Source organism: Pollachius pollachius (genome assembly GCF_949987615.1).
Source record: "Pollachius pollachius genome assembly, chromosome: 2".
NCBI lineage: Eukaryota > Metazoa > Chordata > Actinopteri > Gadiformes > Gadidae > Pollachius > Pollachius pollachius.
Window position 1 is genome coordinate 10523283 of NC_136935.1, and position 24657 is coordinate 10547939.

The window sequence follows — 24657 nt, forward strand, 5'->3', positions numbered from 1 at the left end:
CCACTATTCTCCCCTCACTACACGGGAGAGACGACAGAGGCGCTTTGAATATGCAATCATTACGGCTGTGCGTCACAGTGGACGCGGGCGAATGAGGGCGTTTGATTTGCAGCCCTACGTAAATCGTAACACAACACTGATTAAAGCCATTGGCCAATTTGGTGAATCGTTGGGTAAAACCATGAGCTGTAGTGCAGTGCTAAATGTGAACAATTGGCCCATGCCATCGCTTCAAGTGAAGAGCGAAAAAAAGGGGTGGGAGGTGTTTATTTAGGGACATGGTCAAGGTATTTCGAGGGGGCTGCATTTTAAAACTATCCTGGAAGCTTCAATATTCACACTTACTTTGTTGAATTTACTTTTATAATTTTCCCAACTGATAAACTTGCCATTCCGACTTAGATAATGAAAAAGTTGCCATTCATCGATAATGTATTCATAAATAGTTGTCTTATTAAAAAGAAAACATCACCATTTATTTATCTATTTATGCATTTAAGTTTTTATTTATCAAACCATTATTTATTCAGTAAGTCTCATCCTTGTAAGAGACCTCTTTTGCTAGAGAGACCTGATAGCAGGACAATCACACACAACACATGACATACATACTGTTGCACGAACAAACACAATGAAACAAACAAGGATTGAGGTTACAAATATACCTTTTAAAGTTTGTGAGGGGGAGCCAAACCACAGCAGCTGAGAGATTTTACCGTCTGACCGTTGAGCAACCTTAAAAGCTTGGCTCGGACTCCCCCTGCTGGCAGTTATAGAGCACATACATTTACAGAGACCACTCGCTTGTAAATAGCGATTTGTCAACATGCGACTAAACAGTATTGTAAACCAAAAAACACAATAAAAATATATAATTATTTTGAAATCGTTGATTTCACTACTTTGGTAAATTTACAAAATATAAGCTTCCTGAACATCGACCAATTTACCTAATGGTGGTATGGTGTGGACAATATTTAAAGGGGGTTCTCCTGATCCACTGAAACCATTGATCAGGTGAGCCGCCGTAATAGTTTCCGATAGTGTCCTGTGTGACACATACGTCATGCGTGTTGGGTGTTGTGAAACACAAACAGCAGGACTTCACTGAGCGGCTTGCATGCGTCTTTTTTCCGGTAACATTAAAATGGGCGGGTTGAGCCCACGGAAAATATGAGTCCGCCCCCACAACATAAGAAGGCTAGGACAGAGAGTTACGCGTTCCAGGAAGACACTTCAGAAAAGCTTAAGTAAGTACCGCCATTGCTTTAAATGTATTCGTTATTTTCGATCTCCTCAAACCATAAATTGACTATGTTAAAGTGGTTATTTTTATTTTCGATACGTTTGTCTGCTTGGCGTCAGCTCCTCTCCGCCGTTACCGCAGCTCCGAGTCCGAGTCCAAGCCCGCAAAACGTCCAGTTAAACCGTCGTTATTTCAGGCCAGTTTATAAATAAACATTTTACGGATGGCTGTAGGTCCACTGCCATTTTAAATGGAGAAATCCCCGACATTAGGCCAATGATGTCGGACTCCGGCCGTTGCGTGCATAGCCCTTCATAGCCCTTCTAGGGATTGTCTTAAGAAAAAAAGCATAGGCCTGAACTAACGTTAATCTCGAGGATCTCAATTGTCAGACTACGGCTGTTAGAAAAGACCATCGTTGACATTCGGATTAAGAGTGCGTGTTGATGTCATAAACCTGAGGCCAAATCGATAACTTTACAGTGCCCATGTCAATTGCTTACCAACAAAATTCTCTTCTCTGCACGGTTGTGAATCGATCTATTATAGGCCTCATACCGACTAATATCAACCTTGATCAGTTATTACAAGTATTTTTAATTAATTTACAACCCATTAATTAGGCGTCGTAGGTATTTCTTAATACAATGTAACTAACTTTTCATTGCACTGCATTTCTTGTATGTGCATGTGACCAATACAACTCTTGAATCTTGAATCAAAATTTCTCGTATGTATCCAAACTTGTTCCTAATAGATTTCGATGGTGTTCCGAGAGTTTGGAATGTAGTGTTTATGTCAATTTATACTTTTTTCCCCCCATGATTAATACGAATGGTTGTTGATTAATTAATGGGTGGCCACTTTGATTGACCACTTCATAGGCTACGTCAGAAAATATTCAGACGCACCTAAACCTTTTAATAGGAATTTCTAATCGTAAAATGGACTTTGAGACTACTTATTATGTCTGAATGTGTCGTGAACTACGTTTTCTCTCTGAATTTCTAAAATGTTATAATTTGATAAATTCATGACACTGTTGAGGAATGTATTAATTGCTGAACAGTTAGATATGGATTGGTTTCCCCTAATTCGGTTTTCCTCCATGCCAGAGCGCTGTCTCTGACCACTGTTAGTTGATGACACCTTTTCCCTGCCCTCAAGGCCCTCCCTGCCAGATCCCTTTCTCTGACCCGAACCATTGACTGATTGAAGGGTTAATATGACGACACCTTCTCACCCTGCCCTTACACCTGTCCCTACCAGATCCCCGTCTCTGACCCCCACTTTTATTAGGTCAGACTGTATGTGTCGCCCTCATCCTGATTTCTATCCACCTCCCTGCCATACAATTCAATTCAATTCGAAAAAGCATGGCATGAGAAACAAACGTTAACATTGCCAAAGCAGGTGAAGAGGTCGAAATATAAAACGTTGAATACAAAATATATAAACATATCAAATCTTAGAATATTAAATTCTAAATATATAAAAAGTTAAAGGAATACAAAAAAATCGGTATCTCCTATAAACAGAAACATTCAAGATTTACTGTACATACATTGTATTTACAATGTGGAAGATATGTGCAATAGTGCAATCATTTTGAATTTACAGCAAAAGTGAATTTTCAAATTAACAAAGGTGTGCTAGTGGTTAAGTCCAGTGATATATCACTTCATTAGGTGACAAATCTGGTGGCTGTGATCGCACATTTTTGTATTTCTCCCAACAGATATAAAAGTTTGTTAGCATCTGGATTGTTTTCAAAGTCCTCTCATGCCCTCATGAAGTGTGTGTTCCTGATGTCTTGTTATGAAATTAGGAAGTGCAGCTCAGTTTCCAAACATCTGACTATCCCCCCCTTTACTTTTGAGGAGTTGATCAAACGATTTATGTGGATTCACCTTCATCCTGTTGTCCTCCTGTTAGACCCCTGTCTCTAACCCCCAATTTTTCTTAAAGTAGTTGAGCAATTGAGGTGTTAGTATTGTTGGCACCAAATGGCCCTTTTGTTTGTATGACATTCCAACAAGAGATCTGACCAACAGATCTGGGGGCCAATCTTACCAAGCTTTCACACCCTGCTAAATGTTCCACAGAGAGGTTGTAGGCGCTTTGTGATTTGCTGTTTTGAATAACAGTTACCCAATGGGAGTCAGGGTGGGGTTGCACCTTTTTTGTATGGGAACAGGTAATGATTTATGTTAACTGATAGCCCCGCCCTCGTCATGTGTTTTTTTACACTGTATTTTAGGATGAATTAAAGAGAGAGAGCATACAGGATTTGCACAGCAATTAGGACTTAGACTTAATAGAATCACTGGATGACTGTGGTGGTTGTTTTGGATATCCTGTGTGAGCCCTCAAACAAATATTTGAACGAGAAGTATCGACTCTGGAAACTGCACCTTGATATGATCCTAACTCCTAAATTTGGCGGACCAGCCAGGAGTTAAAAAGAGGACTACATAATTGTCAGTAGTTGATGACACTGGATTACGCCATTGTATTCTGTGACTTGGCTGTTGGTTCACAGACACCTCGCTGTGTACTTTGTTCTGTTTATGGGTCGGGATTCCTTTGCAGTCTACTCTGAGCTACATAGAGAAACCTGTTTTCTTAGAACATCCTTGGAAAAAAGCCTTTGGCGAAGGGTTTGGGTTAGGGCTCTGCATTCTGGAAACTTCTGCTTGGGCAATATGCGATCATGGTATTAACCTGCCAATGGGAGACAATGAGGAAGACAATAGGGAAGTGTTGCTGGGCGTTGCCCAGCAACACTTCCTAAATCTCTGGACTGCGCCGTGGGTAAACAACGTGTGTTTATGTCTACTAAATAATATATAATATAGAGATAATATGCCCATTGGTGGATGCTTTTAACCAAAGCTCCCTATACGTTACCATGTGTATACATCAGAAACTGTTATTCAGTTAGTGATGTTATCATGATATTATTTAGTTAATAATATGTACTAAATAACAATCACAAAAGCATTAATTCATTGAATACCTCAATGTATTCCTTAATTGTTTAACCTTCCTTCCCTAGCCTTACGAAACAATGAGCTACCCTGGATATCCACAACAGGCCGGCGGCTACCCTCCACAGCCTGGAATGTACCCTCCCCAAGCCGGGGGTTACCCTCCCCAAGCTGGGGGGTACCCACCTCAAGCAGGGGGGTACCCACCCCAAGCGGGGGGCTATCCTCCACAAGCCGGCGGCTACCCTCCCCAAGCCGGGGGCTACCCTCCACAAGCTGGGGGCTACCCTCCCCAAGCGGGGGGGTACCCACCCCAAGCGGGGGGCTACCCACCCCAGGGGGCAGGCGGATACCCTGCCATGCCACCAGCAGGTAAGAGAACACTTTGGTTTAAAATTGAATTAAGGGGGCGGGGGGGGGGTTGAATATTGTTTACATTTTGGGAGGGTAAGTCAATAGAGAATGAGGACGGGAGAGCCATGATGCTGAACAGAGCCATGTTCCCTATTTGAGGCAGAGAGCTATATCCCTGAAATGTGTGTTTTTGCTTGGTCACTGTACAGAAACAACTTTTAGGGATTGACACACAGTAGACTCTTTCTGAGTCCAGGGCTGACTCTCACCTACTTGTCAGGCCGTAGGGGTCGTGAGAATGACACACAGCGCAAACAATCAGGGCAGTCATGCAGAAGGAAAATAAAACAACCTTCTGAACGAACAGGGTTGTATGTGGTGCCTTTCGATACCTGCAGGGGACACACTGAACGGGCGACGTTCACCCTCTCTTCTCTCATCTCTTGGGTAGGCAGCTGGGGAGGAGGGCCTACCGGAGGATACCCCGCCATGGGTCTTGACAACATGTCCTACCCAGGGTACGGTCCCGCCATGGTGAGTTACACACGAAAAAACAGCCATAGTCATAATGATAACTTGATATGGGATAATCACGTGATTTCAGCTGAAATGTGTGTCTGACGGTAAGAGTATCCCGCTTTCTTCTGCAAGTCTGCAATTATTTGAATTCCTCGGAATCGCAACCTTCTTTACTCATTACCCTTTCAATTTGTCTTTTAAAGGGGACATATTAAACCACCGGGTGTGATTGTGATTAGCCTTACAATCCGTTTCGAAAATCTGCCCCATATGACATCACTAGAGGGCGTGTCCACCTAGATCTGTGCTGATTTTCGAAACGGCTTGTAAGGCTAATCACACTCACACCTGGTGGTATAATATGTCCCCTTTAAGCAACTTCCGTCCATGCATGTTGTCCCTATTGCAGCGACCTTCCTTTCCTTTTTTACTTTCATCATCCTATTTCCTGCCTTCTGTTGTCTTACTTCTTTATCACCATCTCCGTGTTCAGTGTGACCGAAGTCGGTTCAACCCTGTTCATTTCAAATCAAAAACATGTCCACGCTTGGTTCTGGATGCTATCTGTCTAGATAGCTAATCTGTTAAACTACAAATTTCCAGGGGAAATTCACTGCCTCCTGGTTAAATATAATCGGTTCCTGTTAGTTAACTATCTGCCAGTCGCTCCCACTTCTCTCCTCCTGTATCAAGCAATCAAATGCTGCAAATAGCCTTCATCATTCATCCCCCTTGAAGCCAAGCTAACAGGCGGTTCCTCACACATACACCGTCCCCTTATAAACAACAGACAAATCCGAACGAGGCGTGGCAATTAAACCCCTCGCATGCCGGTACGTGTTCTTCTTTCCCGTTTTTGCTTGCATGCACATTTTATGTGCTCCTCCATCTCTTTTCAACCGCAGGCTAACCTGATCTCCTCGTCTATGGGGGGTTACCCTCCTAACCCTCCTGCCTTCTCGCAAGCCCCCGGGCTGGGGTACCCCGCTCCTCACGGGGGGTACGGTGCACCCCCTCCTAACCAGCAGGTGTATGGCCTGTACTCACAGCCAGGTGGGCCCATGCAGCAGCCGCAGCCTCAGCACCCTCCCCAGGGCTACCCCGGGCAGCCCGGCCAGCCCGTGCCCGGGTACGGCGGGGCGCCCGCCCCCAGCAACCCGTCGATGCCCGGCTACGGCGGAGCCCCCGGGCAAATGCCCGCGTACCCCAAAGTCCCGTCGCCCAACCCGTCCATGCCGGGCTACGGAGGAGGCGGAGCCATGCCGGTGGCACCTGCGATGAACGTGAGCAGCCGTCGGGAGGTAGTCCACGTGGACGACGTCCGCGGTGGAGAGTAGGCGGAAAGGGGAATGTCGTTAGGAGAAGGTCGGATCGATTGATGCCGAGTAAATCGGAGTTTGTACAAAGCGGATTGCTTTAACAGAGGAGGCTCAACCTCACGGCTCCCAAGTTACAAGGGCTGTTTTGTTAAACGAGGTGTTTGTTGCGAAAAGGTGAGGCACAAAAGAGGCAAAGAAGTATAATGAGGCAAACGGTTGAAAAGTGCACGAGACAAAACTGACGCGTATGTGTGTTATCCACAATGAAAAGAAAAGAAGTTGGAAAAGGACAAGAGACAGAAGCTGTTGGCCTTGTATGTCCTGGATTAAGCTGCCATGGAAATACCCAGATAGGGTATTTGCATGGTGCTTCCTGATATGTGGTTTTAAAAAGCCTGTGTTGTTCTCCCAGAGAGGATTCAGGGGATCCATCAAAGATTTTCCGGGTGCTGACCCACTGAGGGATTCTGAGGTCCTCAGGAAGGCCATGAAAGGCTTTGGTAAGTAGTTGTCAAAAGGTGATAAATACTTTCAGTCGTTTAGGCGTGGTGGCTCAACCCATGCCAACAATGCCAACAACATGCCAATAGACCTTATAGCGATCCATGTTCGATCCTGACCTGTCCTGTCTTTACCTCTCTCTATTTCAACCCACTTCACTTGCCCTGGCTATGAAGCCCATGAAAAAGAAATCCCTTTAAAAAGTTATGCATAAAATATAAATTTGCTGTCTTAAGAATAATGCCTTCTGGCGTGACATTTCCTAATAAGGTACTGTGTCTAGGACAGATAGGACACCTCATATCATTTGAGGGAAATATTTACGTAAAGGACAGAGTTGCCTATGTTCTCGTATAGATAAGGGGGGGAATGCTTTCTTGGGACCAGTTCAGCCCAGGCAGAAGGTTAACCACAAAGGGGAACTAGACAATAATAGTTAACAGATGGGTACGGCTAGATAAGACAACCGGAAGAAAGCAAAGCTGAAATTATTAAGTGTAAACAGCTTATGGATTGACTGTCAGACCCCTGACCTTATTATGAGGAATGAGGAAGTGAGCCAGCCAGCGTGTATTCTGGTTAACCTTGAGTGTGTCGTGCTTCTCATGGTGGATTGTTGTGTGCAGGAACTGATGAGCAGGCCATAATAGAGCTGCTGGGTTCTCGCTCCGTCAAGCAGAGGGTGCCCATGCTCCGGTCCTACAAAACTGCCTACGGCAAGGTGAGAGTTGCCTTATTTAAATACAGATGCAGAAAGCAAATATTGATTCTTCGTTTCTCCTGTTTCAACTTTACGCTAATGTCCATAAAGGATGAAGGATTACTCAAAGATACATATTGTGTTAATATTAGGGGTGTAGCGATACATGTATTCGTATTGAACCAAATCGGTACAGACGTCACGGTTCGGCGCATGGATGTACACGGAGAATACGCGGTATTAAAATTTAATAAACTGTTGTGCGAATTAACCCGTATGCGGGTCGGTTCTGCTCGCTAAGGTGCGGAACGGATCGTGTTGCCACAGCCAAAAGTGGTTGTGACTTGGACTGAGCCGTATTGACTGAGACGCCTGAAAGGGTGCCGGCAAGTTCGAGCTACACACACCGTCTGTTGATTGATCGACAGAATCACACTTTCGTGAGACAGGGGGATAATAACAAACAAAAGTATTATCCGTGAGGTATTTCTGGACAACGGCGAACGCTTCGTTTATGGAAGAAAATGTCGCACAAAAGTTTGCCGTCCTTCTTGGACGTCCTACATTGTTGATCTTTGTTCATTGTGCGCGTTATTTTTCCTTGGATTTATTAACAGCCTACACTGTGTCGGGCTGCTATGAGGTCACAATGCTAACATAGATGCCGAACCGTGATGTCTGAACCGTGACTTCAGTGTACCTTTACACCCCTAGTTAATAATATTAATATTTATACCTAGTAAATATGCATATAGTTTGGTTTCTCCTCATCCCATATGGTCTGATCATGTGATGGGATGTGGTTCAATGTAGAGACACACAGACGACAGGTGCTTCTGTTGCTAGTAAGATGGAAGGGTATTATATCAAAGGGATTTACAGCATTCCTTTATTTAAGTTTTTATTTAATTTTTCCACAGCAGATTGTACACCTAAGCACTTGACCTGTTCCATATTCTACTCTGCGCTCTGGCCAGAAACCTTCTCATGCAGCAATGTCAATATTTTTGTAGTAGTTACTCCAATTGTGATTGTGTGTGTTAATATTTCTCTTGCTCCCTTGGAAAACAATTTGGAATATAGCGACTGCTAAATGTTATTCTAAATGTACTTCCACACACAGGACCTGATTAAAGACTTGCATTCAGAGCTTTCTGGGGACTTCAGGAAGTTGGTCATGTTGATGCTGAAGAGCCCCTCTCAGCTAGATGTCTATGAGCTCTACACTGCTATCAAGGTGAGCACTGGCAACACTCCATACACCTCTTGATCACAGCCATTTAACCTGTATTGCACAACACCAAAGAAAGAAAGAGGTTAGGATAGTGTAGTGGTTAGTGTGGTCTGAAGGATGGAAAGGATCTGGGTTTGTAATGGAAAATGTGTTATGTAACTATGTTGTTTAGTTTTTGCTTTGTTTTCTTTAGGTTGTGTTATCTGGCCAACCCATCTGTTAAAGGGTGTTACCTAGTTCCCTCTTTTTAACCTATTCCCTGGGGTGACCTGGTCACAAGGACCCCCTTACCTATACCAGAAATACTCCTGTATGTCAACATTTCCCTCACATGATGTATGCACATATGCGTTGTGGGCAGGGGGTCAAACAGTGTTAATGGGGGACTATCCTTAAAACCATTTGCAGGTCCTCCTCTATTTCCCCTTCAACTCCTGTTGGTTCGTGTTTCTAGTGTCTCCATGACAAGTACAATCCATCTATCCATTTTTATCTGATGTTTTTTTTGTTCCGCACTGTAAGGCGACCTTGAATATCCTAAAAGGCATCAAATGAATAAATAACTGAAGACATAATTACTTACAGGGTGCTGGAACTGACGAGGCCTGCCTGATAGAAATCTTGTCTTCGCGCTCCAACGCAGAGATCAAGGAGATTGCCAGGCTTTATAAACAAGGTGAGTCTGTCTACAACCAGCGGGTGCCGTGGCAACTTCAGTTGTCCTTGCCTTGTTCTTGTTTTGTTAGTAAGAATGCAAGTAAAACTTTATTTATATAGCAGCCATTAATTCTAAAATGGATCTCTATCCTTTTTTTAAATTTTAAATCAAAGGATAGAGATCCATTTTAGAAATGAAACGACAAAGTTTAAATAAACCAAAGTAATTTCGAATGAATGACGAAATATAATTCCCTTTGAAGTGTCTTAAATTAAAATGAATAATCATTATAAACAGATAAGATAAAAATAGGAAGCATATCTCGGAATACAATCAAGTGTAAAACTAAACTAATTTGAATATCCTCTGGAGATACGTGTTCTTACAATTCAGACTTTCACGCTGAGAAGATTTAAAGCTTTCATCAGCCAGAAGGCAATATATGAGTATAATGTTTCGCGTTTGACTCCAGAGTACAAGAAGACTTTGGAGGACCACATCCAGGGAGACACCTCGGGCCACTTCCGCCGGCTCCTCATCTCACTGGCCCAGGTTCAAGCTTTTGTGACACGTTATATTATTACCATGATTATATAAGTGATATAGAAGTATGGAGGAGACTAGCATTCCCCTTGGGACAAAGGTTTGAGGATAGTGTACTGGCTAGGGTGTACAGTCATGGGTTCAATGTCCTCAGCCTATTTGTAGGTATCCTTGACAAAGTTGCCTAACCTCTATACCTTGGTAATGGCATTTTTATTATAATCCAAAATCACTATGTTGCTTTGGGTCTTGTAAATTACTCAATGATAACAATATGACAAATGTGTGTCATCACAAAATGACAGCACCTCAGATCATGCCGATATCACACCATATGAAGACTGATGATTAAGTCATAGCATAGTTCAAGCGAACTTCTGACCTGTAGCTCAACTCTTGGATGACTGAAATGAGCCATGTGTGAACCTCTTCTTTCGTTGTCAGGGTAACCGGGACGAACGACCGAATGTGGACGTGTCCTTAGCCAAACAAGATGCTCAGGTACCATATGCTGTTATGCTTTACCCTTATCCATGTTTTAGTTTGTTATATGTGTACTTAGTTTACATATCAACCAGTGTTCAACCCAGTTATCAGACCGGCTCTTAAATCCTGTCCAGTTGTACTATATCGGCATATCATAATGTCGTTTCAGCATGCATTACATTGTTGTTCCTATGTTCAAGGCTCTGTACGCAGCTGGAGAGAACATGGTTGGAACAGACGAGTCCAAGTTCAACGCCATCCTGTGTGCTCGCAGCAAACCCCACCTCAGAGCAGGTGCATACACACATGCACACAAGTATCAGGAGAATGGTGTATACAGGACACAAGGTCCCCATGAACACATTGTGTGAAGAGGCTCATTTATCAGCTTGGTTCTTAAACACAAGCCGATTTGACAGCGTCGATGACCTCTAATTGTGAGCACAAAGTTTCAGGTCTAACAGGTGTGTGTATGTGTCTGTGTGTGTGTGTGTGTGTGTGTGCGTGTGCTCGTGTAGTGTTCCAGGAGTACCAGCAGATGAGTGGCAGGGACATCGAGAAGAGCATCGCCCGTGAGATGTCTGGGAACCTGGAGAGTGGCATGTTGGCCGTCGGTAAGAGCACTCACTCACTCCCTCAAACACACAGAGCAGTGTTTCCCCTAGGGCTGAGGTTTTGGTGAGGTGCACTATGTTGATGTGCTCATGTGGTTTTAGAGTGATCAATGATTCCAGTAGGGCTCTGGTGTATTCAAGCAGAAATTATGTCATACAATTGTATAACACCCGAATAAAAAGCTTTCAATGTGCGCAGGACACATTTTTTTGAGGTTAATGTTAACGAAAATACACATTTCAGTCTGCAATTTATAGCCATCTCATCGTCCATGTATCATGTGGTTTTGTTTCTGATCTACACAATCAAACATGTAGGCTGCTGTCTATTATTACTATTATTACTTTACTCTAGCTACTTTTTCTATCAATGCTTCGTACATTTAGTCTTAAGCCATTCATAAGATAATGCCACGTCCGGCCGTTCATGAGCTAATGAGCCATTCATGACTTAATCACAGTGGAATCAGGTCGGGGAAACCCTGGCGTGAATGATCCAGAATGCCCAACCCCACCCCAGTATGATCACAGGTGTGACGTGCTGAGCGAACATGACCTAAATAAAGACATGACATGAGTCAGTGCAAAGCAAGGGACAATGTTTTATTATCTAACATGATGATGATATGGAACAACATGGCTGACTCATAGTGTAATGAAGGGCTTGCCCATGTCACGAGTGTCTAGATGTATACTTCAATGTATAAATAGTTTTTTTGTTTTTCTTTTTTCCTCAACGTTGCTGTCTTTGCTAAAGGGTTATGGTACAGTAACCTGCTTTTTGAACATATCAAGGTGTTTCATTTTTGATTTCTATGAAGATTTATCTTCATAGTGAACCAGTGTTCATTGCTCGCGTGTGTGTTTGTGCTGTGTCCTTTTCATTTTTTATTAATTTCACTGACAGAAATTTCTATTTTTTGCCCTACTGTGCTATACACTCTCACATGTTTCCTCCTTTCGTGTGCAGTGTTTAATTTGTAATTGTTTCAGTCCTTTCAGGACTTTAGTAAGATCTTCTATTTATATTGATCATCACCATCACCATCTAGCTGTTTGGTGGTGACCTTGCGCCTGCAATCCACGAGAGATGAATGTTGTGCTAAATTAGCAGTAGGCCTTGTTGTGCTTATCTATTTCCCCTGTGTGTCTCCTCTCCAGTGAAGTGCATTAAGAACACCCCTGGATACTTTGCTGAGAGGCTCTACAAGGCCATGAAGGTGAGACAGCTCGCTCTCTCCTCCAGCACACTGTGTGTGTGTGTGTGTGTGTGTGTGTGTGTGTGTGTGTGTGTGTGTGTGTGTGTGTGTGTGTGTGTGTGTGTGTGTGTGTGTGTGTGTGTGTGCACGCTTGCGTGTGTTGGTTTATTAATGAATCTATGTGTATTTGTATTCGCAGGGAGCCGGGACCAAGGATTCGACCTTGATGCGGATCATGGTGACTCGCTCTGAGGTTGACATGCTGGACATCCGCCAGGAATACGTGAGGACCTACGGGAAGTCACTGTACACAGACATTTCTGTAAGTTCCCCCCCTGCCCCCCCCCAGACTCATTGTAAACACATGCATACACTGGGTATATTAGCCTACATTTGTGGATATCTGCGGAGACGGCAGAACCCACGGCCTTATGTAGGCCTCTTCGAAGTTATTGCAGGCAGGCGTGTATATCCTACCTATGTCTAAGATCGATGTAAGAGCTATCAATTTAGTGTAATTTGTAAATATGGTAAAGGCATCTGTCAGGTATTGGTGTGTGAAATGCAAAAATATGTATTTCTAGTTGACTGCTGAGTGAAACAATTTAGCTTTTAGACTGCTCCTGCCTAATTTCTGGCCAATCGGGGCTTCTCTTCTCGAATTGGTTTGTGGACTCCCTATTACCCTCCCCTATCCCTATTATTCTCTTTCCAACTCTCTCTTTGTGTATTCTAAATATATTTTTAGTATTTTTTTACAAAATGAATTGTATTTGGAGTCGAGTTGGATTACAAAATGTCTGCAATGGATAGAACCTCAAAAAGAAATGCAAAAAAAACGATATGTGTAAATTTGAGGAAACTATTACAGAAACACGGAAAACCTAAAAAAAACAAGATTTGGTGTATTCAATTTACAATTTTGGGGGAATTTCTGCATGTTTAATTGTTTGATACAAGCAATCACCAAGACAGGGCTGTCAACATCTTTTAAAAAGTTATGATTGTACTTCATTCTTGCTGACCCCTTTCGGGGGCCCCATGCTAGAGCTGCCGCCCCTGCAACCCGACCCCGGATAAGTGGTTTGAAGATGGGGATGAGGATTCTTGCTGACCCCTATATGTTTTTATTTGTTTTTGCAGGGAGACACATCTGGAGACTATAAGAAACTTCTCCTGAAGCTCTGTGGAGGAAGCGATTGAGACAACCGTGCCAAGCCTATCCCCTTTCTCATATTAGCTGACCTACACTACGCATTGTATAGCTACAATGCTGCTCGCCCATGCCCATGGAATCGATAGAAATATCGATAGAAATATCATTGAGTTCCAAGCGCACGAAATATGACGGCTGTATGTTCTTCATATTGCAAGCAATAGGTTTAAATGTTTGCTTTTTTCACTTTTGTTATATCGTCTATGCTATATATTTCTATCAAATGTGTTAAGTCTAATCAGGTTAGATTTCTAAAAAAATCATATATCACAGGGAATTTAAAAGCTATATATTTTTTAAAGGACGCCATGGTATATTTTAATTTGTGCCAATATTATCTGAGATTGTTTTTCTGCCTGTGTTTTCATTTTATATTTAGCCATTATGTGTAGAATAATATGCAGACCAGCCAATGGATGAATACCAAAGAAGAAAATGATTGCCATTCAAATTTATTTTACATTTTGCACATGCTATAAGTTTCATCTTCCAGTTTACATGTACTTGTTCTTGTTTGGCTTGATACATATTTTTATCAAATTGCATGTTAATGTAGGCCTACAGCACCATACGCAACCCATTTAAAGAATATTTCATACGTTTTACAGCTTTGGTCTGTCGGACTCAGTAAATAAAGACTCATATACTCTGTGAAAATGGTTGTGCCCTATCTCGATCTGTTCGTTCAGTTTCTGCAATTATCCACTAGAGGGTAGTGCCGTTCCCTTTAACGCCCAGCATGTCACCATTAAAATCCATAAATAGACGTAATAACAAAAAATGGAAAAGGGTTATTAAAATATTTAGTCTAGTTATGCACTCAAAACACACGAAGCCTTTGAAATATGCAACGTCAAAATACCTATCTTACTCCTGGCGTATGTGATTCCACAACGGATTAAATACATATATGGGAACGGCTGTATGTAGGACTTAAGGCTGTATTTTAATTAAGTGTGGTCTCTAGCTGCGCTATATTTGCACTAAATTGAACACTTCAATCACGATCAATAAGAAGGAGTCGGAGGTGTGGCAGGACGTAATTTATGGATGCTGCTGCCATGGCAACGCTAAGCATCCTAAATGGGTGTCATAGAAGGAAATTCATGTATATATATTGAAATAAATACCTGTGATTGATTCAAATGCCTTAATCAGAAATTAGCTATTTCATGACTTTATAATTCATTGACAGACAAAAACATTTTATACAAAATACTTGAGATGGCTTTGAAGGCCTACAGGATATATGGATGGATGGATATAAACATCCAACCACAGCCTAAGGCTTTTGCAATTGGAGGTTTTAATGATATAGCCTTCTATACGCCCACCATATTACAATGCAGCCCATATAAATGTTGAAAGAATGTACCCAAACGAATTAATTAGCAGATGGGGTCTGCTGCTACCTCACATGCATGAAACGTTTTTTTTTCCCCACATATAGCACATGGCGGCACAACTGGCAAGGTAGAGGGGAGAGAACAGACATGCGCAGAGCCACTTTAAATATCACTATTAATGATAGTAAGAGGCTTTACAGTACTTCGAAGGCTACCACTGCATATTCCTGCGTCTGCGTAAAAATATGCTTTAAAGAGTTAATTATATAATGTCATCATCTCGTATCCTGCAATGTCATCTTTGGATCTTTTATTGGCTAGATGCTTTTTTGGTGCTGCTCAAAAGGTATAGATAGACATATGAAAATTATGTGATATTGCCACCTTGTTTTTCTCCATTTGAGAATGTGTTGCTATAAAGTCTATCTCACTTTCGCATATACTACCACAAGTGATGTGTTGTACCCCCATTGAAAAAGCGGGCGTTCCTCTGAGGAACCCCGCCCATTTGACCATACTTGGTCATTGAGCGAAACGTTGATTGACAGCGGGCAGCAGCTGCTGAACTGCCTAGACATGGCGGAGGATACGGCTTAACTGAGGATCGGCGACAGAGTTAGGAGAGTTTTAATAGCAGTTGAGGCTGCTTAGCACAGACTATATGGTACTTTAGAATAGATGAATGTCCGGGGAAAGTCTATCCGCGAGGAAAAAAACGAAAACGGTCCTATTGGCGAACAATATGTAAGATGGAAAAATGTATCGCTGTTTAGTGCAGTCAACAGCCCTGGGCAACAAACATGGCTTCTTGTGGGGTTTTTCTATCCGCTATCAAAATCGATCACCCATGCGATCCGATGCCATGGACAGGTTGGCGAAGTTCTGCACGCCGCAGTAAATGAGTGACTTGTGTATTCGCGTACTGCTCGAAGGTAAGAATACAACATTCACCTGGCCATCTAGTTAGCTTGCAAAGCTACGGAACTACTGCATATTAATAGCAATGGAGCCAAAGCACAAAGAGTTGCTCGACCAGTGCCACCAGAACTTACTGGAGTCCATAACAGATGCGGACCGACTGATCGACTTGCTCGTAGTTTCGGGCACCTTGAGCCAAATCGATAGGTTCGAGTTGGAGCAGAACTGCTCGTCCAGCGCGGAGAAAGTGGACCACCTCCTGAAGATGCTGATGAACAAGGAAAGCGACCATTTCCTAGACCTGTGTGTGGCCCTGGAGAAGGCATACCCGGACCTCTATTCGGCTCTTTTCAGTCATAACGGAGGTGGACCAGTCGACCACTCCACCGGTAAGACCCCAACACAATAACAACCCCGTGTACAGCCATTCACAACGAGCTCATCTGGCCACAGCACAAGTTGGTCAGACTGGGTGCTCTTGGTCACCAACACAAGACACCAGAGCTATATTTGTTTGCCTGATGAACACTACTACAAACATATAAAAAATACTTGCCCCCCATCAAAGAGAGGATGGAAACCTGACGGTGACGCATCTGGTATTATTTTGCAAGCTTTCCCATTGACATTATTGCTATCATGCGCTCGTTTGGTTGTAATTGGCTATTCACACACAATAACACTCTGTGTAATGTATCATGTAGCATACGAGAAAATGCATTAAACACTGCTGTATGTTCAAGTACCACACACACTAGTAGTACGTTTATACGACAACGTAGGCTACTACTCATAACCTTTCTGTAGCTTCGTAATTACCATGACTTGTCTCTCCCATGTAAAAAGGTTCAGGTCTTGATAATGCAATATGTGTGTGTGTGTGTGTGTGTGTGTGTGTGTGTGTGTGTGTGTGTGTGTGATTTTGAATACGAGTGCACCCTGCAGCCGACCAATGTATCAATGCATTCACTGGATTGCCTGACGTGTTTCCATGACAACAGGCTTGTCTGACATGTGGGTCCGTATCAACCTGTACACATATGTTGGACGCATTACCTAGCAGCGAATCCATAATGCCAAGCCAACCAAAGCCACTTAATGCTTTCTCATTTGACTGTTTCCCCTCTGTTGGTGCCCTTATTGAAGAATGGAGGGTCAATTAGTATTTTGCAATTGGTTCTTCTAATAGTAATGGTCTTCACTTGAGTGGTTTTGGTTGGTTGTTGCACACAGGTGGAGGGCGGCTATGTGTAAACAACATCTGTTCTAGTTTAGCTTGTTTTCTCCCATCTCAAGGACCTGAGACAATTGGCTCACTTAGAGCCAGCTCTGTGCCTGGAGGGTGCGTTCCAAAATGCCCTACTTCCTACGTCCGCCATGTATTCACCATACTCTCAAGGAGGGGAGCGGTAGTTAGTGGTCGAGCAAGTGGAAAGAAACATACATCGGACGAATGAGCTGCTTCGGCGTCACTGAAGGCGAAGTCGGTTGTGGATGGTTTTGGCCTGTCACAACCTCCAGACTTGCTTTCTGAGTGTTATGTCTGATGACTGAATAACGTGTGTATGTCACCAACATGTTGAACTTTCCTTGCTGCAAGGGCGCTCAAAGCTGCTTCCCTAGCTCTCTATGGATCAGAACCTCGATCAAGTTAGGGCTGGGCGGGACCCTTTCCCACGGCTCTGCTGACCATGCTGGTTCCTCGCTGAAGCTCGTCTTGGTACCGCTCAGTGTCCGATAAGCCTCAATTTCGTCCAACTTGCGTATCCACCTGTGTCAGCCGAAGGCGTGTTTTAGGCCTGTGTCCCCATGTCGGGTCAGCCGTGACGTTGGGCCGAGTTGAGGCCCTGGCATTTTGAAAGCTTGGTTTCATATCAATGTGTTCTGGTTAGCCTTTATATGACACGAGGTGGGGTTGGGGCCGGGTTGGGGCCGGCTGATACACCTGAACCCTTTTGTATTAGATAACACCAAGTCCAAACATGGCCCGCTGTTGTGTAGAGTCTGGCCAAGGGCCAGCGGTTTGCCTGTGGTTGTTAATCAGAGAAATACAGTCTGAAGTCTCGTGACGCATGCATTGCTGCATGCTTGGCGATTTGAATATTGTCCTTACTTAGTTCCGGTGCTGTCATGCCTGCTTATGTCGTAGCCCTGTTGCAGCCCGTTTCGCACGCACCCTAGTGCGACTCCCAGCGAGTCTGACGGAGTGCCTTCAGGCAAGGCGATGGAGAGAACAACTGCGGGGATGAGATCCGAACAGACTCCACTCAGTTGTGTGTGTGTTTGTGCGTGTGTTTCTCTCTGTGTGTGTGTGTGTGTGTGTGTGTGTGTGTGTGTGTGTGTGTGTGTGTGTGTGTGTGTGTGTGTGTGTGTGTGTTTCTTGCTGACGGCAACCTGCTATCCCTCTGCCTTGCTGCCTGCCCGCCCGCCCGCGTCTCTCTTTAATCTGCCTCCTCTGCCAGCTGAGCTCCCCAGCGCACCCAAAACGAGCCCTATACCAAAAGAACCCTGCCCCAACGCTCACAGAATAGCAAAATAACACATTAGAGTCGAGTCGAGTGGCATGTCAAAATAATTCCTCCGAACAGCCAGCGATAAAGAGCGTTGAATCCGTTGGCTTGCTGGAGGGTTTGTTGTGGAACAAACATTGCCACATGTTGTCTAGGACAATGTGATTCCAGATACATGTCCTCAAGGAGAAGCTAGGGGTCAGGGCTTCTCGCTCCACGATGTCCCCGAGAAACCCCAGCAGACATTGGGGGGATTGAACCTTACGGCTGGAGGTCCCTAGCAAGCTTACACTCTCCTGCCGTCTCCTCCGTGGTTTTCCTCCCCTAATCAAATCATTGAGCACCACGTTCCATGTGTAGGACTGTTACGGGGACTCGTCGCCTCCCTTACCGAGCCGATTAAACTCGCTGGGAGTAATGCAAACGGCAGCAATCAAACTGATTTCACGCCTCGGGATTCAACCCCCCGCACCACCACCCCATCCATCATCACGCACACATAAGCACACACACCCGCACACACACACACACACACACACACACACACCCGTTCTGTAAATGGGGGATTTTCATCTAGTGAGAGGGATGAACTAGGCAGCGGGAAACTACCTGCCCTCCCCCCACCCTGTCTCTGACAGTGATTTAAATCCCCTCAGAGAGGAAGGAAAGAAGCATAATGCTGCGCTGACGACACACAGAGCCCACGTTTCACATCATTGTTTTGCTGCCTGTTTAGTTTCACTTTCCCTTTGCCCTTCTTTCCCCTGTCTTGTCATTTTATGTACCACGTCTGCTCCTCTCTCTCTCGCTGTCTCGGTCTGTTTGTGTCTATTGCATGTTGGCTCTCTTTTGTGCACTCTCTTTGTCTCTTGTGCACTCTCTGCCTCCGTCTTTGTATCTATCTCATTCTGTGGTCTTTATGGCTTTCCCTCTCCTCTCTCTATTCCTCTGCCTTGCTGTGTCGGCCTCTCTCGATGGAGGACGGGTTCCTCCTCTATGGTTTCAAATGAAGGGATCCACCAGGGAGTAAGAGGAAGTTGAGGGAGATGGAGGGGAGTGAGTGAGGGGTGAACAGGGGACACAACAAGGCTTTTGTTGTCGAAAAGTTGAGCGCACTCAAAGTGCCTGATCAGCAGCTTTCTCTGTGGCCAGCGGCCCAGAGCTTGGGCCAGTGTGCTGGGTCTGAGGGTGGTGTTGGTGGTGTTGGTGGGGACCTCTGTCGACCCATGTCCTTGTCCCACTCATAAACCACAGGGAACGACGCAATGAATTATGACCCTGACATTCTGCCATGACTGGTGCTCTTTAAGTAACTCCCTTGAGTTGACTATCTCTCTCTCTCTCTCGGCCTGTCATTCTCTCTCGCTCCATCACTCTTTCTCTCTCGCTCTGTCACCCTTTCTCTCTGTCATTCTCTTTCATGTTCACTCTTTCTCTCTACCCGTCTTATCTGTCTCCCTCGACCTCTCACTCTCTCTCTCCACCTGGCCTCACCTCCTTACGTCTTCTTCCCCCTCCCTCTCTCTGCTAGACACTGGGTCCTTCCTGCGTCCTACTGGCCGTCCCCGATGACGCACAGGGCCACTCCTGTAGTTACCCGGCTGCCTTTTACCAAAGCATCATTTATTCATCTCTCCAGACTGACCCTAGCTCCGCCCCCTCCCCTCCCCTCCACCCAAGCCCTCCTTCTCTCTCACATGTACGTGCATGCAATCAATATGTCCGCCGTTGGCCGGCGCTCACAGCTGTGATTAACGGCAATTTGTAACGCCACGTTTTACACGAGTTGTCAGCACGTGGTTTATTGCGTTGCAGGCTAAGCACTCGGACGCTATCGAAGCGGTTCCCGGGTGAAATTGCAAAAGAGGCGAGTGTGTTCTGCTCTGCGTTTGCAGTGCACAGGCCTCTTCTCAGAGCCGATGGGCAGCGGGTGATATAAAGTCGTAATTAGCGGTGTTTGGGGGAGTCGGGGCGTGGGTAATCGGGATCAATGCGTCCGTCTCATCTAAAGGCCTCCTCGGAGCCCCTAATGAACGCCTCCCCCCCCCCCCCCCCCCCCCCCCCCCCCCATGGAGTTTCACCAGGGCACCAGTGGCATTCTCCCAATTTAATCCCATTGATCCGTGATTAGTCGTTCGATTTGTTAGCCCCGCAGTCCTGACCCCCTTTGATCGTTCATTCATTTAAATACCCGGGGAAAGCGGGAAATGCGGCAACTCCCCCGTCCCACCCAACTTGCATCTCTTCCAAACCCTAACATCCTAGCATGTTTTTTATTCTTTTATTTTATTCCTAGCAGGTTTGTTCGCAGCCAGCACTACATTCCAACTTTACACATGCATCGCTTCTTCTGAATAACTCCACAAGCTTAAGAGCTTAAACTCTTGCTTTGGTATACAGTTTCCTTTTTCTCTCTACATTTGAAGCCGTGTTCTCTGTCCTCATCAGCTCCTATCACAATTAACTATTACCATGTAGTAGATTAGCAGACGCTTTTATCCAAAGCGGCGGTTAGTTCAGCTCCATGTTATACTGTGTTTATTTTACAACTAGGTGTGATGATTAACCATTGTTAGCAATTTCAATCAACATCACACCTGCTGGTACAATAGGGGCTCTATAGGGTGCATAGGGTTTTCTCAGGTATGACTACAAGCTTGTAGCTATAAGAAACAAAGCAAGTATACGTTAGTATTAGAGCCCGACCAATTTATCAGCGGGCCGATATTATCGGCCGATTATTAGGCATTTTCCAAACTGTGTCCCCGATTAATGAATATTTTAAAAAATATATATATTTCTTCATTATTGTTTTTTTGTTCAAAGGACTGAGTTTCATATCTTAAGTTTGTAATATTATGCATTTTATTTATCAGAACTTTAATATATTTTGATGTTCTTTTCTGTTGTGACAGATAAACAAATAAAGTTTATTTTTAAACTGCATTACCTTATTTTATTGAGAGCTCATAAATAACAAATAACCAATGTTAGGTAAATCTGTTCATGTTTTGTTACGCGTTTCTGGAATTTCTTTTTTAAATATATCGGCCGATATATCGGAATATCGGATTTTTAAATCACCAAATATTTGTACAGGTATCGGCCTTAAAAATCCTTTATCGGTCTGACTCTAATTAGTATCAATCAATCCCAGAACCGAAGTTATATCAGTGTTTATTTTGTTGATTTGTGATAAACATGAAGAAGCCAACTAGCTGTTATTTCCTCTTTGTTGCACTAGTCTAAATAGCTTGGTTACAATGGTCACCCGGAATCTCGGAAAAAAAAAATGCAAAAACATCAGTGTATAGGAAATGTGAAGTTGACTTAACACCGCTTTGAACGTTATAGGATTGTTGCCTCTGCTGTTCTGACAATGTTCTGTTCTGTCGCACAAGATGGCGCCCTGCATGGCGTCCCTTTCCAAGGACTGCAGGCATTAGGGTTTGAACCGAGAACCTTTTGGCTTGGAGTCAAGCGCCGTAGCCGCTAGTCTATCCTGCCCTATTTAGATTCTTAAATTAGAATTTGATACCACTGAATTGCCAACCCTCCTGATTTTCCCTGGAAGAGGGTTTTCGCTGTCCTCTCCTAGTAGTCACCTGAATTAAATATTCATAGTTTAATTTTTTTATATTTTGTATCGTCTAATGGTTTAATATGAAGTTACTATCCAATCATAAAACTGAGGCGATGAGAAATGGAAAACATAACGCAACGCATTGTGACACCTCCATGTTGTGATTGACCATCAGGCAGAACTCTTATGGGTGTTAATGCTACTAGTGCTAGCTTCCAACTCCAGAAGAAAATGGAGCCAAACTGATTTTCTTTCTGCGTCTTATTCAGTGATTCACATCCTTAAAATGTCCTTGAAAGCAGGAAATGAAGCCTGTAAAACTGATTCATCTTCTTTGGGACGACCTCCAGACCCAACGATGGTTGTTTCTGGATGTTGTTGGCCTATTTCTGAAGGTATGAGGGAAGTATGCCCATGTTGTCAAGTTGTTGTAGTTGGGAACAAGATGCTGAATATAATTCTATTTTGGACTGATATATTTGAATGGGTTCAACAGCAGTCAATGTGGATGGGTGATAATTGGAGGGAGAGAAAAAAAAACAAGGCAGAGTTTGGATGGAGATGGCCAGTGAGTCACACACAGGATGCATGATGTGCATGTGAATCATAGTGGTGTTCATTAGTGATGCATCCCGCTCCTCCAGCTGTATTGGGCTCCTTTTGACTTATTATCCATGCCCATCACCTACATATTGATTGGTCCTTTGAGTCTTTGACAGATGTTGAATTAAGAAGTCACCACACTGCTGACTATTTGGTTTACCTTGGTTTGAGGCAAGGATGCCATTTTTCTCTATAAATTTTATAGACAATGTGAATTAAACTATTTCAAATTCAATTCTCAGCCCTCTGTAACGATACGTTTTCAAAGTCTTATTTGTTTTTTGCACAGGATTATTTAAAATGACCCAGTTAGTTGTATCTCTTATAAATGCTCTAGTCAGCTTTTTCGAGGTCATGGAACAGACCCAAAAACAGACAGACAAATATGTCTTACCCAAGAGTTTCCGATTTTTTTAAAATCCTCATTAGCAGCTCGCAGTGACAGTGAGAATAGCTGACAACAGCTTTTTATTTATTTTCTTAAGAATAGAACACAGTCATAGTTTGAATCCTAACACTGCTGCCATTTCCCACCAATCGGTCCTGAAGTGTTACATTTCTCTGCTGCTCTTTGGGGAAAACTTTGTATGGCATGACATCATAGTGTGTGTGTGTGTGTGTACATTTTAAATATACAGTGCATTCAGAAAGTTAGGTGGTTCCAAATCACTTCAGCGCTGGGGTGTCGAGGACCCTCAAAAGTTCAGAGCCACGGAAATACCTTCTCAACCCTTCCCTCAGATCTGTGCCCCAAAAAATAAAACCGTGTTAAACTGTAATGAGGAAAAATATGTGTGTATTTATAGAAGGAGGCTGTTACAGAGGAGATGAACGGTTCTGTATGCTTCTGGTGGATTCAGGGTGACACGACCCAAACAATCAAGACCTTCCCCAGTTCTCGTAGCCTTCTACTGTTTTACTGCCCTCAACACCCCACGGAGCACGTATTCACCATGGCAACACGGGTCGTCTCCGCCATGAGAACGAGGAAAACATACTCTGGCCATCTGAAGCAGCCACCATCTCTTCTTCTCCTGACTCGAGGGTGGTGATGGTGGCGGTGGTGGTGGTGCAGAGAGTAGGGAAGGGGCAGGGGGGGTGCGGTTATGTAGAGCAATGTGACCCTTAAGGCAGTACAAGGGTGGGCTCCCCTGACCTACTTAAGCCAGGATCCTCTGCTGTAGGAACCTCCCGGTCGCCTCAGTCCTCCTGTTTTTTTTTAAAACAACCCACTTTCTCCTTCCTCCTGCAATGCTGTGTCACTGAGACACGGCGTGCCTCAGGGCGGGGCTGGGGCTTCCTCCCAAAACACCCTGATTACCATATCTAATGGCCACTGATGAAAGTGTGTGTGTGTGTGTGTGTGTGTGTGTGTGTGTGTGTGTGTGTGTGTGTGTGTGTGTGTGTGTGTGTGTGTGTGTGTGTGTGTGTGTGTGTGTGTGTGTGTGTGTGTGTGTGTGTGTGGGGATTGACGGTGTGTTTGTGTTTTTGGATTGACTTTGTGTGTGTGTGTGGATCGACTGTGTGTGTCACGCCTCCCTCTGTGCCAAAGGTAGACGTGGCATGCCGGTGAAGCCTCTCTCTATGTTGTTTATTCTTTGACCGCGGCGATGTCGAGCCCCCACCTTGTCAGGACACATCTGTCACGCTCTTTAGCGGGCGACGCAGTCGGACGATGTCGCTCGACCCTCAGCCGTCCTGACTCACTGGACGCCCGGCAGCACACACAAGTGGGTTTTCCCTTGCGGTTGTCGTGCTCCCTAAATGGATGCAGGCCTTATTGATGTGCTCAGCATGTTTTACAAATGAGCGGGCAGCGAATGAATGTGGCAGGTGCTAATTGCTATTGACGATGAAATGCTGGATGCCGGCAGAGCCAATGCCACCGACCTCAGTGGCCACGGTTTAGTCAGCCTTGATCAAATCTATACAGCATTCATTACCATGGTTACAGAGACGGCTTCATGCGCACTGTCCTCAGCTAGACCACCATATCGATCGATTTTTGTATTGCTACACAATTTGTACAGATTTCAACGTCAACATAACGATACAATTTCAGTTTTACGTTCAGGCAGATTTGGCGCACGCTCTTCATCCAAAGTGACTTTCAAGTGA

General features: G+C 44.2%; 2 protein-coding genes across 2 annotated transcripts in view; both read left to right on the forward strand.

Moving 5' to 3' along the window:
- The first annotated feature begins 1142 nt into the window (after positions 1-1142).
- Positions 1143-14230, forward strand: anxa11a (annexin A11a). The gene is made up of 15 exons (XM_079729698.1): positions 1143-1250; positions 4305-4608; positions 5042-5124; positions 6159-6392; positions 6841-6928; positions 7556-7650; positions 8753-8866; positions 9449-9539; positions 9994-10073; positions 10509-10565; positions 10751-10844; positions 11069-11164; positions 12326-12384; positions 12563-12685; positions 13507-14230. The coding sequence occupies exons 2-15, from the start codon at positions 4317-4319 to the stop codon at positions 13564-13566; spliced, it is 1566 nt and encodes a 521-aa protein (XP_079585824.1). The 5' UTR covers positions 1143-1250; positions 4305-4316; the 3' UTR covers positions 13567-14230.
- Positions 14231-15512: 1282 nt separating this feature from the next.
- The window catches only part of dlg5a (discs, large homolog 5a), a 46930-nt gene continuing 37785 nt past the window's right edge, over positions 15513-24657 (forward strand). The window contains 1 exon segment of the mRNA XM_079730188.1: positions 15513-16232. Coding sequence (XP_079586314.1) covers positions 15929-16232 — 304 coding nt within the window. The 5' untranslated portion in view covers positions 15513-15928.

Bases quoted from the DNA above. Each gene is read 5' to 3' on its own strand.
- anxa11a (XM_079729698.1), top strand. From the start codon at position 4,317: ATGAGCTACCCTGGATATCCACAACAGGCCGGCGGCTACCCTCCACAG. The intron at 8,867-9,448 runs GTGAGCACTGGC...AATTACTTACAG, and splicing joins AGCTCTACACTGCTATCAAG to GGTGCTGGAACTGACGAGGC. The intron at 11,165-12,325 runs GTAAGAGCACTC...TCTCCTCTCCAG, and splicing joins GAGTGGCATGTTGGCCGTCG to TGAAGTGCATTAAGAACACC.